A 20,429-nucleotide genomic window follows, 5' to 3' on the forward strand; every position below is an offset into this window, starting at 1 on the left:
CCACTGCAGGGCTCGAGCCAATGACCATGGGATTATGACCTGAGCTGAAATCAAGAGTTGGGTGATCAATTGACTGAGCCACCCAGGTGCCCCGACCGCTTAACTTTTTTTTGGCAGGTTCCAACATCCTACCATGTTTCCCAGATTCTTTTCTCCCCTACAAACCTTCTGTTTCTTAGATTCTCCCACTTTCACATTCAGGTCGTTTCACAGACAGAGCAGTTTGCTCATCTTTTTATCTGCCTTATTTGCCTCCAACTCATCTCTAAGTTTCACCTTACCCACTAGAGCAGTTGGTGAGGGTATTCTTTTTTTTTTTTTTTTTTAATGTTTATTTGTTTTGAGAGAGAGAGAGAGAAAGAGTGCAAGGGGAGGGGCAGGGAGAGAGGGAGACACAGAATCTGGACTCCAGAGCTCTGAGCTGTCAGCACAGAGCTCAATGCGGGGCTCGAACCCACGAACCATGAGATCATGACCTGAGCCGAAGTTGGATGCTTAACCGACTGAGCCACCCAGGAGCCCCTGATGAGAGTATTCTTAAAAAAGGGTAATTTCTTCCCTAAGAGGAACTCTGATGACTGCTATTGCAAATTCTCCACCCTGATACATACACACACACACACACATGGTTATTTTTCACAAGATTCACATTGTACTGCACAAATGTTTACAACCTTTATTTTTCCACCAATGTTTTCCACTAAAAATGTCTTTTCAGTGTCATGAAGTATTTTTCTACAGCATGATTTTAATGTCTGTCATGTTCCATTATACCCATGTCCCATTATTTATTTAACCAGTCTTCTACTGGTAGATAGTTTGGTTATTTCCAACACTTGGCTAATATATACAGTGCTGCCATAGAGAGGCCACAGAAGTGCTCTGTTACATATGTGCCTGTTAATTAACTTACCCCCAAAATATCTGGTGACGTGATGTTGGCACAGGTGCCATGGAAGGATTGTGAAGAAGGCAACAGGAATAGGAGAGAGGATGCTGGGGTCCTAAAGGGATGGTGGGCGAGGTCATCAGACCAGGAAAAGCCTTCTTTAAAGTCCAAAAGGAGAATAGGATGGGATTTTGGCTTCTGAGATTTCCCTTCATCCTGACTCAGAATTCCTGACACTAAGCATGACATGTGTCTTGGCCAGAGCCAGCAAGGTAAACATAATTTCAGGCGATGGGTTTCTTCTATTGCTAGGTATATACTTATCATCACATTCCAAATGGCCCAGCTGCTCCCCCCACCATTCCCACTTCCAACCCAAGAAAGGGATGTTAATGAAGACTCCAATAAGCATTAATCCTGTCCTACCACCCACTCCTATCCTGTGTGTCTACCACAGTGAGGTCAAGAATGAGAGTTAGGGGCCACAGGGAGATAGCTTGTCAGTATGCCACCATAGCACCTGAGTGGTTCCCTCATGAATAGGGGTATGTGGAAGGCACCAAAAAGCTGAACTGACCTCAGGCTTTGGCATTACACTCTGTTGAGCAGACTCTGACATCTCTTAAAGGACTACCAACATGAGCCTTCAACGTAAAGGATTTTAGATGGGTTTTTCACCTTAGCTCTCTCACCTGCCATGTTAACACCCAAGTGCTGGCCAAGAAAGGCTGAAAAAGAAGAGTGTCAGCTCCTTGAAGGTACCACTGTCTTTTCAACGCTGTCCATTTTTCTTATGAAGCCCTGGGCATAGGCCGTGATGAATAATTTTTTAAAATTCTTTTAATGTTTATTTATTTTTGAGACAGAGAGAGACAGAGCGTGAGTGGGGGAAGGGCAGAGAGAGAGGGAGACACAGAATCTGAAGCAGGCTCCAGGCTCTGAGCCATCAGCACAGAGCCTGATGTGGGGCTCGAACCCACAAGCTGTGAGATCATGACCTGAGCTAAAGTTGGACGCTCAACCAACTGAGCCCCCCCAGGCCCCCCTGAATAATTTTTTTTAAGTTTATTTATTTTGAGAGAGAGAGAGAGAGAGCACGAGTGAGTTGGGGAGGGGCAGAGAGCAAGGGAGAGAGAGAGAGGATCCTAAGCAGGCTCCACCCTATCAGCGCTGAGCCTGAAGTGGGGCTTGAACCCACAGACCATAAGATCATGACCTGAGCTGAAACCAACAGTCAGACACTTAACTGACTGAGCCACGCAGGTGCCCCGAATATATCTTTTTCAAATAAGTTTACTAAGAGGCCCTGCCCAAATTGTGTGGCGATGGTGAGAGCAGCATCCCTTGTTCAAGCAGCTCTTGAACGTTGGGGACATCCAAGTGAAAAACTCAAAGGGTGGGGAAACAAAGAGCAGCTGGGTCCTGGTGCAAAGTAGGGATCTTCAAAGACAGTTTTGCTAAAACAAAGAAAGCAAAGGAAGCCATTGGCAGTGTGTGTTCAAATCAAATGCGAGCATGTGCTGGATTGGAAAACAGAAGGCCAGAAATGAATGTGAATGGCCCCAGAGGAGACTGAACCCACTGGACAAAGCCACACACTCCTGGCAGTGGGAGCTGCAGCATCACTGGCGGGAGAGCTCTTGTCTGGGCACCAGGCAGGGCAAGGCTGGTGTGAACAGATACAGCCATCTTCCTGCTCTTATAGTTTCCCAGTGCCTTGGACTTGGAAGAGACCTTTAGAGATCATGGAGTCCAGGTTTCCAGGTCAGCTGGAGTGGAACCAATATGGGACTTGGGTTTAGATGACTCTGGCTCTTTCCTTACAAGTCAGATGGGCTCAGCAAGCCACTTAACTTCCTTAAGCCTCAGCTTCTGGAAACAGGACGAATAATACCTATTTCCCACAGTCATCTTGAAGGTCAAGGGAGTTGTGAAACAAGATACTAACGTTAGGTATTGCTACTTATCAAGCATACAATGTATGCAAATCACAATGATGTGATTTTGCTGTGGGAGGATTTAAAGATGCCCTACAGAATGCTTGTCTGGAAGGGCAAAGAAGACATGTTTCATGAATAATTGCAATGATGGGCATGATCTGAGTATATGGCTGTGAAAAATCATTTGATTCTCTGGAAAACTAAAGGGTCCACTTGATGATTATACCTATAGATCTGACCTCATTGGAAAAAAAAGAGTACCCAACAGGAAACCATTACCATCAGGTAGTAGAAACAAACAATGATTTCCCAGCAAGTTAGAAATAGAAGGAAATTACCTGATCTTGATAGTTTCTACCAAACAACTAAAGCTAACACCATGCTACATGATGACAGATTGAATGTTTTCCCTCATGACCCAGTGCACCCTTGGGCATTTGTCCTAGACAAATGAAAGCTGTCTGTGACTGTTCACAGCAGCGTTATTCACAATAACCGAAACACCAAGAACAGCTCAGATGTCCTTCATCAGATGAAATGGTCAGATGATGGTACATCCACACCGTGGAATACTACTCAGCAGTAAAAGGGACGAACTGTTGATCCATGCGACAACTTGGATGCGTCTCAAGGGGATTATGCTGAGTGAAAAAAAGCCGACTCCCAGAGGCTTCTTACTGTATGGTTCCTTTTATGTGATGCTTTGAGATGACAAAATTTTAGTAAGGAAAAATTGACTAGTGGTTGTCACGGGTTAAAGAGGAGTTGGGGATACAGGAGGGGTAGAGATGCAGTTATTAAAGGGCAATGGGAGGGATCCTGATGGCAGTGGAACTGTTTTGTAACTTTGAAGGTAGATAGAGGAATCTACATAAGTGATAAAATGGCATATAACTAGACATACACACACGAGTACAAGTAAAGCTGCAAAAATCAATCTGAGGATTGTGTTAGTGTCAGTCTTATGGCCAACACATTATGCTATAGTTTTATAAGATGTTACCATTTGGGGGAGACTGGGTCAAGGGTGCAGGGGAGCTTTATGGATGATTTCTTACACCTGCATGTGAATCTACAGTTACCTCAACAAAAATTTCTGTTAAAAAATAATACTAAGGGGGTTGGTTTTACAAGCACCAGCTAAGGTAGGGGTTGTTTCAGGAAGAAACCAGAGACAGATCATGTCAGCCCTAGGAGGATAACAGTAGACTCTGGATGGAATTGGAGATGGTGGTGGTTTTAGAAGTTTAAAAAAAAAAAAAAAAAAAAAGGCTTGGTGGAAACTCTGCACTTGGTTTTGTTTGTTTGTTTGTTTGTTTTCCTCTTTGATGCAGAGAGGGATCTAGAGAGTTATACAGGAAGCTTCCAGATGAGAAGTATACATAAAGAGCGGGCAGTTTGGCACTGTTCAGGGCCTCACACTTATGCCTCACAAGAAGCAGAACTCAGGCCTCAAATCTGTCCAATGAAGGAAACGAGTTAAAATTCGTTATAGGCAGTTGAGCATCCTGGGAAGGCAGTGTGTGTAACACTTGGGAGCACAGTCTCGGGGGCCAGGTGGCTCAGGTTCAAATCCTGGCCCTGACACTTAGTTGTTTGTGACCCTGGGCAAAGTGAATGAACTTCCCTGGGCCTCAGTTTCCCCATCTAGAGAAGTACTAGAGCCTTAGGTTGTTATCCAGATGAAATGAGTTAATGCTTACAACAGTGCTTGGCCCATTCATACTTAATAGAAGTTATCTGCTCTTAATTTAACTACCCTTCCGGAAGGATGGATGGACACTTCCTCCTGGTACAGGGCTAGATTCTCTTGAGCTTATTATGGACCATTTCAGCCTTCTGCCCTGTTTCCCCATTTCCCTGGCCTGAGCTCCTGTTCTCCAGCGAGAAGTCTCTAGACTCTAAGAAGAGAAGAACCCAAAGTGTCACAAGCTGATCATCTGCCCGAGAACAATTGTTTTCCCACACGTGCAGGTTTTTCTAGCTCTAGGATTGGCCGTCTGGGACGTGTTTGCCCTCGTGGGTAATCCTGGAGCTCCTCCCTGCTGTCCTGGGCTCTCAAGGTTTAACCAACTGGTTGATCCCTAAGAAACATACATCCAAAATGCTAGTATATAAAGTACCAGCTCAGAAGGTGAAGGCCACCTGCAGGCACCTGCTGGGGACTTACTAAAAATGTGTGTTACTGGGCCTAGCCCTTGGGAATCCACATCACTGGGCATGGGGTCTAGGATCTCCACGGTAAACAAGTTTCCACGGATGATTTAATGAGAAACATTTGTCTGTGGGGTTCTCGTCAGATGTCAGACTTTTTTTCATCCTGCCAGCAAGCCTTCAAGGAAAAGGTGGATAGCGGGGTGCCTGGGTGGCTTAGTGGGTTAAGCATCCGGCTTTGGCTCAGGTCATGATCTCACAGCCTGCGAGTTTGAGCCCCTTGTCGGGCTCTGTGCTGACAGCTCAGAGCCTGGAACCTGCTTTGGCGCGGCTCCCTCTGTCTTTGCCCTTTTCCCCACTCACGCTCTGCTCTCACGGGCTCTCTCTCTCTCAAAATAAATAAACGTTGAAAAAAAAATTTTTTTTAAGGAAAAGGTAGATAGCAACCACAATTATCTTTATGTTTACCCACTTCAAAGTTGAGACCCTGAGAGGTGACGCATTTTAACCCAAGGACACACGCGTGAATGCCACTGCTGGGAACACCGTCGCATCAACTAACTCAGAGGCACTGAAACTGACCAGCAACTTGTCTGCTAAAAACACTTCCGACTTCCCTGCTTCCCCCACCCCCCCACCTGCCAGACTCTCTATTGCTGTATAGAGTCAGGAGCTGACTTATTAATTTTCCTGCCACGCTGGCATTTAGAGCTCCTAGCTCTCCTGGATTATTGGGGCTGCAGAGGAGCTCAGTGACTTTGGGTCCAGCCCCACGCCATCCATAAAGCTGTCAGCCAGATACTGACTATGGAACCTGCTCATCCATCCTCGGTGAGGGAGCAGGTGCAGACGGCACTACTATTTGCGGTTGGGTGTGTAGAGGGGTAGAACCACCTGTTGACTCAGAGGCTGTCCCGGGTGTAAGCGAGGAGAAAATAGGCCCGGAGCCCCACTCCATTCATTCCCTTAAGCCCCCTTTTCTGGCTGCAAAGCTACTTTTGGAATGTTCTCTGCATATACCCATCCACTCCCAGTAGAGAAGACCCACCTCTGAAAGGAAAACCGGCAGGGAAGACCAAGCCTCAGACCTGGGTTTGGGGAGCAGTGGGGGCACGTGTGAGTTTATATACATCCAGGCCATGAAGCAAAACCGAGAAATCAAAAGAAATCAGGGTTTTCAGAACTCTGAACTCCAGCATTTGTGTATGTAGAGGAGAAAATCAGCGCTTTCATGGAGAGGTGGAACTGGGGTGGGGGTGGGGTTGGTCATTCCAGTCCTGGATACGGAGCCACACGCGTAAAGTTTCCATCGTTTCACTGCCCAGGCCGCATTCTCACGGCTCTGTCATAGAAAGACCCTCTAAATCACCCTCCAGAATGTCTCTGACCCATATTGAAAATTTGCTTTAAATCCGGCTTGAGCTCTGGGTGTGTATGTGTCATACCCTGTGTGTAGGACTCAAAATGGAAATGTTCTCTGACGAATGTACACGTTGCTGGGGAAACCATGTTTGACAAATGGCTTCCTAAAGAGCTGGCGCTTATGAGAATCGGTTTCTGTGCCCAGCACCGTGTGAAGCACATACCATACGTTAATTTTCTCATTTTCTCATCACAAGTGTTCCCACAAAATAGATATTATTATCTCCACTTAATACATAAGAAGAATGAGGCCGAGGGAGATTAAGTAACATGCTCAAGGGCCTGGGCTACTAGGTGGCAGAGCTTGGATTGCAGCCCAGTCCTGGATCTCCAGATCGAGCAATTGATGTTCAGCCAGGACACCCCAGAACTGGCACAACGGCACGATACTATATGCCTATCCGGATAGGTTATGACCTATCCCGGTCGTTAAATATTCTGAATGTCACCTCCGTCCCGATCCAGACTCCATCCACTTTACGGCTATGCCGTGACCCCTTAAAAATAAATTCGAAAACCAAATAATGTGGTCCACTTTTGGGAGATTTCCCCCCACTAATGCAATGGCCACTCCCTGAGCCCACGTCTCAAAGGGATGAGCAGTAAGGTGTATTAGTTTCCTAAGGTCGCCATCACAAAGCAGCACAAAGTGTGGCTTAAGATAACAGAAGTCTTGTCACAGTTCTGGAAGCTCGGAGGGCAAGGCCAAGGTGTTGCTCACGTTGGTTCTTTCTGAGAGCTCTGAGGGAGAGTCAGTTCCATTTCTCTCTCCTAGCTTCTTGTGGCCTAGGTTCCTTGGCTTGTAGATGGCCGCCTTCTACCTATGTCTTTTCACATCGTCTTTCCCATATGTGTGTCTGTCTCTGTGTCCAAATTTCTCCTTTTTCTAGAGACACCAGAACCCTGTATTGATGGGCCCTGTCTTGAATTAGGGCCCATCCTAGTGACCTCATGTTGACTTGATTACCTCTGTAGAGACCCTTTCTCCAAATAGGATCATATTCTAAGGTATTGAGGATGAGGACTTATCTTTTGGAGAAGTCACAATTCAACCCATAAAGTGGGGCAACCTCCTTCTCCTCACTCCCGGCCCCAATCCGGTCTTTCCTTCCCTCCCATCCAGTCCATGCTTCCCTTCTGGGCAGCTGGTAAGGACAAACTATAGCAGATCAGTTGTAAGAAGAAAACCAATGACTTCATGAACTTGTTCTTCCTTCTCTCATCCAGCTTCCCTTCATCTCATGCCAGTGAGTGGCACTTTGCCCAGGCAGTCACTATGCCCTGCGTGCACCAGGAAAAACAAAAACAAAACAGGTGCCAGAGCCAGGAGAACCTGACATGTTTTAGCCTGAGGTCTCAGTGTGGTTGCTTTGGAGAACATCAAACATATGATTTCCTCTGTTTGAGTGCACGGCTGGGCCATGGGGTTCTTTCGGTTGCCGATTCTCTTTTTCCTACCACAGACCCCTTTGTGGAGTAAAGAAAGCCTGCCAGCTCCTTTTATAAAAGCATACTCTAACCACCCAAGGTTGGCAGTGGAAGAGGAATCTCCACATACAAGGGATGGTTGGACATTTATAGCCCAATTTTTGTCCCCCCAATTTACCTTTCTCTTGTAACTTGCACTGTCTACAACTTCTGTCACCATTATGGGCTTGGGGAAGGCTTTTCTCTTCTAGAACTTCTTCCCAACCATGAGAAACTTGTCTTAATTCTCCACAGCTTGGTTGATGCAGGGCTGCAGCATTTGTTTAAACATGTCAGAAAACTCAGAGACCGGAAGGTTAATAACATTTCTTTCAAAAGGGTTTCCGGGTGTGATTGTCTGGGAACTCAGGGCTATCTTTACATGTCCACCATGGACACGGCTTCCCACTTTGCACCCCCTCTGCTACCACATGACTACATCTTTGGATCCAAATATATACTCAGAGTGGAGGCCACAGACCGGAACAAGCTTCCTCTCCATCCAGCATGAGGCCTGCCTTCCCAAGTTCACAGTCTCCTCTGCTGAGACTGACTGATGGTGGCTGAACTTACTCCCTTCAGGGAAGATCCTGCCCTGGTCCATGGCCTTGGGAGACCACATAATCCAATCTCTATGTGGAAAAAAAAAAATCTCCACATAGAGGGAGATTTGTCTTACAGAAGCCCTTTTGATCTCTGCCCTACCACTCCTGAGTGCCATCCCCAACAGAAGATACCTCACCATAAGTCACAGGGAGACAGAATTCCTTTCGAAGAGGAACCAATGAAACAATGGCATCTTTCTGTTAAGTGACAACCATTTGTATTCATAGGCTGTTAGACTGCAATGGAGAGCACAGATTATTCAGCCAAGTGGAGGCCCCTCCCTTTACAGATAGGAAACTGAGGCCCAGAAAGGGAAAGTGATTTTCATACTGTTGGCTAATGGCAAAAGTGGGACTAGAATCCAGTTTTTCTGATCCCCAGCCCAGTACTCTAAAATATTGGCCCATTCCATATAGCAGAGCACTTAGACTGTCGTATTGTAAACTTTAATTCACATGGAGACCAGGTTACAACAACGTGGAAGAATACTTCTGAATCATCAGTGAACCCAAAATGACAGTCTTAGCCCTCCTGGATGAAGGGCTTTAACCACACGAATGTGACAGCAGAGGGAAAATATTTCAGAGGTCCCCTAATGTTCTATCTCCTGGTTGCCTCTTAAACTGATCCCCCTCCCCTGTCTTTCTGCCTCCACTTGAGCCAACCTAGTCAAACCATTTCTCCATCCCAGGGTGACTAATAACAAAGTCCCAGATCCTAAACACAGTCCAGAAGGGTCTGGGTGTCCTGGTTTCATCTTACTTTTCCAGCTTTTTTAGAAAAATGTTTTTATTTTTGAGAGAGAGAGAGAGAGCATGTGCATACATGAGTGGGGCAAGGGACAGAGAGAAGGTGACAGACAATCTGAACAGGTTCTGCACTTTCCACACAGATCCTGAGGGGGGGGGCTTGAACCCACGCACCAGGAGATCATGACCTGAGCGGAAGTACGACGCTCAACTGACTGAGGCACCCAGGTGCCCTCACCTTTCCTTCCTTTTACCCATCCTTTCCATCTCTCTATTCCAACCAGGCGTGGTTCCCCAGAACTCCTCAAATAAGTCATTTGCCCCCTACCACCATCTCTTTCTCTAACAGAGAAAAGAAAAAGTTCTGCCTAGAAAGAAAAGAAGAAGGAAAAGATTCTGCCTAGAAAGCTTTTTCTCCTTTCCACCACCGAGATCACTGGTTCTCCAACAGGGGGGAATTTTACCCCCCACAGGACATTTTGCAATATCTGGAGACATTGTTTTGTTCTCACAACTGGCATCCAGTGGGTAGAAGCCAGGGATGTTGCTAAACATCATACAACGGGCAGGGCATTCCCCCACGACAGAAAATTATCCAGCCTAAGATGTTTTAGTGCTAAGTTGAGGAACAGTCTTCAGAGCTTCACTTAAATACCACTTCTTCCATGAAGTCCTCCCATGATACTGTATATTGGCTGAGGTCCCTTCCCCCTCAGTGTGTTTCCACTCTTCCCTTCTCCTTCTCCATCTTGGCACCTGGGAGTATCTGAGATCATGGAACCCGTGCCTTCCCTACCAGCCCATTAGCTCCAGGACAGAGTAGGTGTTTGGTTCACTACTGATCCCAGTGCCCAGTGCAGTTAGGGATTGCTTTTTGCCTTATTGACCCTACCACACAGAGAAAGGTGGTTTACACAGGTGACGTGGCTTTTACCAGGGCTTACTTGGGTTTTGGAGGGCTTCAAACACAGACCCACAGATACCCATGGTCAAGAGCACAGTCTGGGGATCCTGGCAGAAGTGGGTAAATATCATAATTCTACCACCTCCTAGTTGAGTGACTTTCAGTAAGTTAATTTCTCTGGAACTGGGTTTCATCATTTGTAAAAGAAGCATAAAAATAGAACCTGCTTCATGGTTACCGTGAAGTTGAAAAGGTGTGGTATATGTAAGGTACTGAGCGCCATCTCTGACATGGGGTAAGGGATTAACCACTAAGAGGAAGGGCCTTGGGATAACGTGACCCATTCTAAAAGTCCACCATAATCCCCAGGCCCTGGGTGGTGGGCATAGTGACGTGGAAGGAACATCAGGAGATTGCCGATCAACCTCTCCTGAACTCTCTCCACTCCTTAGAGTGTGCCTACAAACATCCCCTCTTACCTCTCCCTTGGGCTAGTTGTATGAACCATAAATAGCTCCCCACCAAACTAGAGGGGTACCTAAAAATCACCTATAGGTAGGGCTGCAGGTAGGGCTGCAGGATAATTTCCAGACTGCCTCTTTCCCCCTCCCTCCTGGACCCTCTTAAGAGCTCTGGCCTGGCACCCCAGGTTTCTCCTCTGGATCCCACCTCTCTGGCCAGCCTTCAGACGGCAGCCCATTTAGACCCAACTCTAGCTTTCTCTGTCTTCCTGGGCTCCGCCTGTGGTGCCAGCTGGGGCCCACCCCCTTACCAGCCTGGCCCCACCTCCCACCCGGTCTGAACCCTGGTCCACAGTCAGGTATCACTGTTCCCAGCGGATCTGGCTCTGCAGGGGAATTTGCAACATTTGCACGGAACGATTCCCAGAACTTGATTGCATCCTTCCTTTTGCCCCGGAGGAGGAGGATCTTTTCCATTCCCAGCCCTCTTTGCTTCCTTTCCCCAACACCCCACCCTCATTTTAGACATTCAAAAGCTGTTTTTAAAAGAGACAAAGGTCCATTTCCTACGCTGCTCAGGTCAGCAAACAGAAGTGTCCATCTGAAGATGGACGGCTAGATGGGAAGAGGGCGGCCCCGCCCGGGCAGTGAGAATGCCAAATGAGGCACGTGGGAGCCCAGACAGGAAATCCTTTAGCTCTGGGAGCAGGTGTGGGAGCCGAGTCCCACACGGGTAGCCATGCACAGGAACCCCCTTGAGAGAAACCCCTCCCTGTCCACAGAGCCCTGTGAGCAGCAGGGCGGACTCCAACAGGGGTCCCCACAGCTGATGGAGGAGAGGAGGAGGCTGGTGGCAGGAGCTCCGCCGGATGGACCCCTGGCCACCAGCCATCCTGGTTCTCTGTGACCCAAGCCGCCCACTCCCAAGGGACTAGCAGGCCTGTCACTTCTGTCAACTCCTTTGGCTTTCTGCCCCGGGGTGGGGGGGGGGGGGGGCCTGTGGAACCTGATGGGTCAGTTTCTAGATCTAGGCTGACTCTCTTTCCACTTCCTGGTTCTCACACCTTCAACCCGAGAGAGACTGTGTGGTGCCCCTCCCCCTCAGCCTACAAGAGGGATGTGGGTTTTTTGGTTTGGGGTCTTATTTTTGCCCAGAATGCCCAGTGAAAGGGCATTAGGTCTCCTACTCAGCAATTCTGACCCCTGGGAGGTTGTTTAAAGGATCAAAACAGCTGAAGTTAGACCCCTGAAGATTTAAATCACTGACTTGTCTCCATCCCAAAGAGACCATGCTTCGTCTCATGTAGGATAAATGGGAGCACAAGGCCTGGAGGTCTGCATTCTCCCACCACCACCCAGTCTGGTCTTGGCGGGAAGAGCACTTTTGTTTCCTACGTCTCTTTTTATTCTCTCTTTATTCACTTCAAAGAAGCAGACAGGTGTCTTTCCCTGCCCTGCATCCCATTTTTTGGCAATCCCTCCGTCACGTGTAAGACAATCTTTGCTCGATGCCTACTAAACATTTGAGTGATCGCACGGAGGGGGAGGTAGCTAGCTCAGCAGGGCTGGGAGTAGGGTGAGGCAGGGAGGCCCCTGGGCACACGAGGAAAGAGGGCATCACTCTCTAGGTTCTCACTCGCTTCCTGACCCTGACCCTGACCCTGACCCTGGCCCTCTGGCTGATTTCTGGTGAGAGAAAGTTTCAAGGAGAGATGGTTTACTCAGAGATGGCTGATAGAGAATAGGAACGGGCCCCACCATGGGTACCTGCCAGGCTCAGCAGGGACACGGGGCCTCGCGGGTCCAGAGGCGTGCCCTGTACAATCTGGGAACTGGCCCATCAAAAGGTCCCTGCTCCCAGGAACTGCAAAGACAAATTCGTATGAAAGAGAACTTGAAGAAAGTCAGAGGCAGTTGTCCCTGAAGGGGTGCAGGGTTGAAAAGAATTGTAAGAATATTAAATAACACCTTGGGTACTTGCTGTGTACCAAGCCCTGTGTTAAATACTTTATGGCCATTATTTTAGAAAATCCCCCTCACCAACTCAATAAAGAACTTGGGCTGTGGAGCCTGGCAGCTTAGATTTAAATTTCAGCCTTGCCTCTCTCATGTTATGTGACCTTGGGAAATGACCTGATCTTTCTGGGCCTCAGCTTCCTCATCTGTAAAATGGGAAGAAGAGTAGGACCTACCTCGTGGTATCCCGAGGATCATGTCAGGGAATACAAGCAGTGACACAAGCGCCCCGCACAAGGTGAGCACTTGACAAGTATTAGCCACAGTTAGTATTGTTATTGCTTCTTGGAGCTTATTCCTAGGGCTGCCACAACAAAAGTCTCGTAAGCTGGCGGCTTAAACGCTGGAAATTTCTCGCGTCAGAGATCCAGATCAAGGTGAGGGCTGTGAGGGAGAATCTGCCCCATGCTTCTCTCCTACTTCCTGGTGACCTCAAGCATTCCTTGGCTAATAGATGGCCATGTTTTCCCCGTGTCGCTTCATGTCGTCTGAGCTCCGTGTGTTTCTGTGTCTGTGTCCGAACTTCCCCTTGTCTTAGTCTGTTTGGGCTGCTGTAACAATAGCACGGACCAGGTGGCTCTAACAACACAATTATTCCTCACAGTTCTGAAGGCTGGGAAGTCCAAGATCAAGGTAGTAGATTTGGTGTCTGGTGAGAGTCTGCTTCCTAGTTCACAGACGGCCATCTTCTCGCTGTGTCCTCACGTGGCAGAAGGGGCAAGGGAGCTCTCTAAGGTCTCTTCGAAGAGCACAACCCTCATGACCTAGCCACCTCCAAATACCATCTCACCGGGGACTGGTTTTCAACACATGAATTTGGGGGGGGGAAACATAGACATTCAGTCTATAGTGTGTTTTTTTATGAAGACTCCGGTCATATTGGATTAGGACCCACTCCAACGACCTTACTTTAACTTGATTACCTTTTTTGTAAAGGTCCTATTTCCGAATAAGTCACATTCTGATGTACTGGGAATTAGGATAGGACTCCAACGTATCTTTTTGGAGGGGACACAATTCGACCCATAATGCCACGCCAGGTAACTCACTTAAGGTCACACAGCTTGCTGGTCATGAAACTGAGTCCGAGGACCCTGGATTATTTGATGACAAATCCCATGTGAAGCCCCAACACGACTAAACCTTTTCTGGGCAGGGAGAAAGAACCAAAGAGAGACATTCTGAGTCTGCTGTGTTGATAACTTTTCCCTTCCTTTCTCTCTTCGTCTGTAGCCTGCCTGCTCCAGGCCGAGCTGGTAAACTATGAGCGAGTCAAAGAGTATTGCCTCAAAGTCCTGAAGAAAGAAGGAGAGAACTTCAAGGCCCTTTACCGGTCTGGTGTGGCCTTCTACCACCTTGGAGACTATGACAAAGCCCTCTACTACCTGAAAGAAGCAAGGACCCGACAGCCGACAGGTAAGGAAGGCGACAATTGCTTTGTTTTCTTACCGTCAGCCCCGCTGGCAGCTCCTGAGGCCTTCTCTTGGCGGTGCTCAGCTCCCTGGCTAGCACAGCCCAGTGTGGGCCAGGACCTGGAATGAGGAGAGTAAACAGTCCGTGCATTTGCCTGGGGTCTGGGTTCCAGGGAGCTTGGGCACCTCTTTGAAATAGAATATGGAATTCTTTGTTTTTTTTGTTTTTTTTTTTTTTCCAACCCAGGATCCAGCTCTTTTCACTTACTCAATAAATACATACTGAATTTTTAGTGCATGCCACAGTTTGTGCTGGGCGCCAGGGATGTGACTGAGAAGGTATAGTCCCACCTTGTGACGATCTCACGCTCCACTTGGCGAGACAGAATACGAATGGATGCTCTTGGCGCTAGGCTCGGCATCTTACGGGAAGTGTGCTCTGACTTCTCTGGTCAAGTGCCATTTCTTAGAGCCTGCATTACCTGGACCACCCACTTAAATTCATATCCACCAGCTCAGCCATGCGTTCATTCCACGGATATTTATTGAGCGGGTCCAATGGGTCAGGAAGTATTGCATAGATAGCGAACCAAAGGAAGCTGCTACCTTCAAGGAGTTTCTTACGTCATGACAGGGGAAGATGGACAGTAAACAAATGGACAGATAATGTAATGTTTAGTAGTGGTAAGTGCTAGGAAGACAATAAAGCAGCGTAAAAGAATCAGGAGTAAAGGGGGTGCTGTTTTAGGCCGGGTCGTCAGGAAGAGCCTCTTTGAGGAGGTAACCGGTGGCATTACTGTTTGCCTTGAGTTTGACTTGATGTTGCCATGGTCGTTCACGTGGCTGATTTTTTAAAAAATGCGATTCTCCTTCAAAAAGTCTTTAAGAACCTCAGGACCAGTTTGCCAACATCCAAATGTATACTTTTCTCCCCATAGTTCGAAAGAACAGCCATATCTTTCCTTTTATGTGCTGTTGATTTGTTTTCTGCATATAAATTGTGTTCTATAGCGCAGACTAAGGGAGACGTGAGGACGAAGAACCAGACTCGTTTAACAGAATTTTCTTGGACGCTTCTATATGCCAGCACCGTTCTAGATGCTACCGCTGGCATTTTTGAGTAGTAGATGACATCCATTTCTGCTTCCTGAAGTGTCGCATCCCAGGCAGCCCCGAAGCCCTTGTATCGCGGTGCGCGTAGAGCTAGGTGGCTGTTCCCTGCCATGCCCCAGTCACTAATTCAATGCCTGACATTGGGGGGGGAAATGCCCCATTTGTGGCGAGGTGGTGCCTGACCTTACTGATCAAGACAAATATAAGACAATGAAGCAGAGTCATTTTAAACTCTTCGATTGGAAAACATTTACATTCCCTCAATATGTATCGCTCATTGGATGAAGCGCTTTTAGACTTACCTATTTTGGTCCTCGCAACAATTTTATGAAGAAGGCACCATGATCCCCAGGGGAGGCAGGCTGCCGAGTCAGGTGCACCACTCACCGCGCGTCTCCTTGGGCGTCTTAATCTCTCCAGGGCTCAGCTCTCCCTTTTGTCACGGTGAGGATGATGCCAGGTACTCGAGATGATTGTAATGAGGGTTAAATGGATAATGAAGGTAGCAAGCGAGGCCCAAAGTAGGCATTTGAAAAACGGAAGCTGTTTCCTGCGGATGAGACAGGAGGCTCAGAGAAGTTGGTAACTTGCCTGAGGTGAAACTCCAGAGTCTCCACCAGCTGTGCTGACTCAGCACCACTGGGATGTGCTGCTGCCTGGGAGTAAGTGGAGGGAGTCCCCCCCCCCCCTCCTCTCCTTCCCGTCTGCCCCCTGGGTCCCAGTGACCCGTCCACATTTGGTAGGGGCGGTGGAGGGGAGGCCGGACTCCTGGTCGCCCCCTCAGGCTCCGTGATCTGCAGACACAGCTATTTTTTTTTTTTTTTTTTTTTAATTTATTTTTGGGACAGAGAGAGACAAAGCATGAACGGGGGAGGGGCAGAGAGAGAGGGAGACACAGAATCAGAAACAGGCTCCAGGCTCCGAGCCATCAGCCCAGAGCCTGACGCGGGGCTCGAACTCATGGACCGTGAGATCGTGACCTGGCTGAAGTCGGACGCTTAACTGACTGCGCCACCCAGGCGCCCCAGCAGACACAGCTTTGACCTGAATCTGCGTAGAGACCCCACAGTTCCCCCACCACACGTTCCCTAAGGTGTGCTTTTGTCCTCGCAGACACCAACGTGATCCGGTATATCCAGCTGACAGAGATGAAACTCAGCAGGTGTTCCCAGAGAGAGAAGGAAGCCATGTAACCAGAGCACCTCCCTAGAGCTGCACCTGCGCCAGACCTGGGACTTCAGGTGAAGAGCCCGATGAAGAGCCCCTCCTGGGTTTTGTTCCCTTCTCCCCACTTCTTCCGGCTCCCCCTCCTTCCTCCTGCTACTCCTCCACAATCTGTCTGCTCCCGGTGTGAAGAGAAGGAGACACGCAGTTTGGGAATCTGGTCGGTTGCCTGCAATGGAGAGTCCCCTTCTCTAGTAGGTCAGCTACTGAGAGGGACCTCGCTTCTTCGGGGACAGCTGGAGAGGACTCTTACGGGCTGGGAATGCTGTTGCAGCCTTGACTTTGGCCAGTGCTTCTGACGCAGGCAGAGCCTGGTAGGTGTACCATCGTCCCAGAGGCAGCAGGCATGGAGACCACGGGCTGGACCCCTCCACACTTTCCCGACACGCCAGAGCATCTCCAGGCAACCGTGTCGAATGCGGGGATGAGACAAACACCAGAAGCATCGGTTAAGCCAACAGACCCTGAATTTGTACACTGGATTCCCCACCCCGACCCCCCGTAACCTCAGCCCCTGCCTCCCTCCCTCACTTGTTGTCTCGGCTTTCTTCTCTCCCGGCTTGGGGATCTGAGACTCTGCCAGGTTTCACATGCCACTGAAGCCCACTCTCAGTGCCCTCTGGTGACCACACATACCATTCTGCCATACTCCCACCCAGCAGGCAGCTGTGACAGCAGAGGGGCAGGGTGAAGTGGGCCCGGGGCCGACCGCATAGGTGACGGAGGGGAGGGGAGCTGACGTCTAGGGGAAGGAGCATTGTATGGACTGGGGATCGAACTGTGGACCGAGTGTAAATAAAGATACATTAACGGGCAGCAGTTCCTGTCATTTCTGTTGGAAGCGGCCCACTCTCTCACTGTCCCTCCCTCTCCCAACTCTCAGAGCTACTTCCAGCCGGGCAGGACTGGCTTCCCCCACAGCAATGGGCCGTTTGTCCGGTGGTGAACAATGTTGGCCGCCGCCTTTGTGCAGTAGAGTGGGCTGGTGTCGTGGAGACTGCCCGGGGACTTGGCTTTGTAGGAACTTTCACGGCCTCCTTGTGATGAAATTATCTGGACTCAATATCTAGCACATAGAATGTGTTCAACAAATATTTGTTGAATGAATAAATTATGACTGCAGACTGGCTCCCTCCTGCCTTAAACGAATTTTATCCCAGCCTAGTCTCCCGATATCTACGCTCTTTACGCTATGCCATGTTGCTCCAGTCAAATAAGAAGCATTTACTGAGGGCTTACTGTTTGCCCATCGTCGTGCAATACACTGTGGGACATAGGATGTAGTCCCAGTCTTTAAGGAGGTGGAAGAGTTGAGAAATACTCCTACGAGATGATCACCACTGACACCTTTAATTTATATGATGCTTTAAATTTTTCAAAGCACTTTCGTGTATTTTTTTGTGTGACTAGTGAGACAACATTGTACAAATTAAAATATATACAGATGCAATAATGTTAATAGTTAGCATTTATTAAATGCACTGTCCTCAGATCTTTACATGTATAATCTCATTTCTTTCATGCAGTTACCCCACGAGACACTATTTCCATTAGGTGGAGAAGGAAACTGAAAACCAGACACAGTAACTATCCCAAGGTTACATGGCCTCAAGTGGCATAGCTAGGATTTGAACCAGGTCTGTCTGACTCCAGAGCTCTAGCTACTAACTACTCTGTAGTTGGTAGTAGGTGCTCTACAAAGTATTATATTGAGTGGTTACAACCAGTCGAGAGCAGGACAGTGTGTATTAGGTTGAAAAGCCTTGACTGTGCCAATGGTATAGTAGGTACCACACGTGGGCTGCCTCTTGTATTTAGCTCAAGGTTAAAAAAAGGTCCCTAACACTAGGCTCCCCAGTGTTCCGGGTGGGGACGGGCCAGGAAAAGACATCTGAGACCTAGCAGTTATTTCTGCGTATCGTTCATTCTATTTTCTGATGTCAGCACATATCCCAACCCACCTAGCATTCCCCCAGCCATCGGGGAAGATTTACAATTATAGGTAGAGCTTGAAAGGAAACACAAAGGTAATTATGGGTTATTTGTGTAATCAGAGACTCTACCACTAAAGGATCTAATCACTGCTGAGGGGCCCCGGAGCCAGAAGCCCAGGTTATATTCACACAGCTCCTGAAAGGCTTCCGGCCAGGGTTCGAGAAGGTGCTAGGAATCTCTAGGGGGGTTCGCAGTTGCTTGCCGGTAGCTCACCTCTGGGGAAGAGGAGAAGCTGCCACGTTCTCCCCCACGCCTACCATATCCTTGCCTCTGCCCTCTTCTTCCAGGGTGGTTTCACATGTTCTCAGCTCAGAGCCATCCCGCAGCATACGCAACATAGGCACGTGTGTAAAACTCCCCTGTTCCCAAGCTTCCAGCCCAGAAGGCTTGTGAGTTGGCAAACTGCTTGTCAGGGTCTGAAGGTTGAGGATGAGGTCAGAGGTGGACTGCAGAACCAGTTCCAACCAGCACGGTCATCCTTTGCTCCCTCGTGCCATCAGGAAGGATTTGGACTTAACTGCTCCAACACAGAGCAGGAGAGAGGGTCTTGCCTCATCCAGTAAGTTGGGGCAGGGCTGGACAGTTGAGGATAAGACTGTTGCCATCCTTCTAAAGAGAAATGTGGAAAACCAGATTGTCTGGTGATTCACACATACGTGCTTACTGGAGTCCATTCACTGTGACCCAAAGATAAGTGATCCCAAAGTAAAAAGCTGCCTTGGCGGTGTTGTTTGATGTTTGGGGCGGAGGGATTGAGTTTGCTGTGCATTTGTCCAACAGAGACTTAAGAGAGCGAGTAAGCAAAATCAGGTCTATTCACCTTAGCAGACCTTCAGCTTCCTTCTCCCATCCCTCCCCCAAGCAGGGACTGTGATCACATGCTTTGTTTGCAGATGTCCCTGAACTAGACCTGGAGCACTAAACCTGGATCTGACCTGCTTCGTCATCCTGCTTGGACTTTTGTGATAGACTCTTTGGGGGGGAGGGGGAGGGCGGGGGGCGGGGAATTGTACTTTTCTTGTTATTGCTAGGAAAGCCTCACGTGTGTATTGTGGAAAATTTAGGGAGGGCGGGGGAGACAAACTCCAACCCGTCATCCTACCACCCAAGACAAACATAGCTATCCTTTTGGACTCATCGTTAAGTTCTTTTTGGTATAAATGTAGACGTGCCCGTGCAGGGTTGTTTCTTTTTTTAAAGACAAAAACTGGAGTACAGTGTATATACTCTTTAGTAACTTACTTTTCAAAATGTGTATTTCTATTTCGGAATATGTAATACATGCACAGATACAAAATTCAAAAAGGGCAGAAAGCTCTACAGCAAGAAGTAAATCTCCTTTCCACCCTGTCTGCCAGCATCTAGTTCCCTCCAATTACTTGTACTGTATATCCTTCCAAAAACACTTATGCATTTTCAAATATATGCGTATATATTCTTTTGTCACACACAAATGGTAGCACATCAGACACACTGTTTTGCACTTTGTACTCCTTCACTTCCTATACCATGGAAACATTTTTTGTACGTCTCTCCAACTTTTTCAACAGCATCTACGTTATGTGGATGGGCTCTCATCTGGTAACCAATCTCCTAATAGCGATTATTTTCATTTGTTCTCAATCTTGACTGTAAATAAATGTTGCAGCAGACATTCTTGTAGCTAAATTTTGCATACACCGATGGCCATTTCCTTGGGATAAAATCCAAGAAGGAAATTGCTTGGCTACCTTTAAGAATTTTGTTATATGTTGCCAACTGCCCTCCAGAAAGTTTGTACTACACTTTGCACTCTCCTATTTGCAGACCTGAGAGTGCCCTGTTCCCCTCACCCTCACTAATAGTGGGTATTGTCGCTTATCAAACCTTTCCCAGTTCGGTAGGAAAATAACGGTATGTCAGTGTTATTTGAACTCACGCTTCTTCAATTATTAGTGAATAACATCTTCAAATGCCTACTGACCATTTGTACTTGTTTCTTTGTGATTTTTCTATTTATTTGATATTGCTATGTTTATCTTTATTACCAATTTGTAATTTTATTAAGAACGTTATTTTTGTCAAGAAACATCCCAAA

The 20,429-nt window shown here is 47.9% G+C and overlaps 1 protein-coding gene across 1 annotated transcript in view; it reads left to right on the top strand.

Annotated features, from left to right (window-relative positions):
- Positions 1 to 17,849, top strand: part of TTC9 (tetratricopeptide repeat domain 9) — a 32,688-nt gene extending 14,839 nt beyond the window's left edge. Inside the window, exons 2-3 of the mRNA XM_060620189.3 lie at positions 13,842 to 14,024; positions 16,247 to 17,849. Of these exons, the coding sequence (XP_060476172.1) occupies positions 13,842 to 14,024; positions 16,247 to 16,326 (263 nt within the window). The 3' untranslated portion in view covers positions 16,327 to 17,849. The remainder of the gene's footprint in view (positions 1 to 13,841; positions 14,025 to 16,246) is intronic.
- Positions 17,850 to 20,429: the final 2,580 nt, after the last annotated feature.

This window comes from Panthera onca, chromosome B3 (assembly GCF_046562875.1).
Source record: "Panthera onca isolate mPanOnc1 chromosome B3, mPanOnc1 haplotype 2, whole genome shotgun sequence".
In the NCBI taxonomy this organism is placed as follows: Eukaryota; Metazoa; Chordata; class Mammalia; order Carnivora; family Felidae; genus Panthera; species Panthera onca.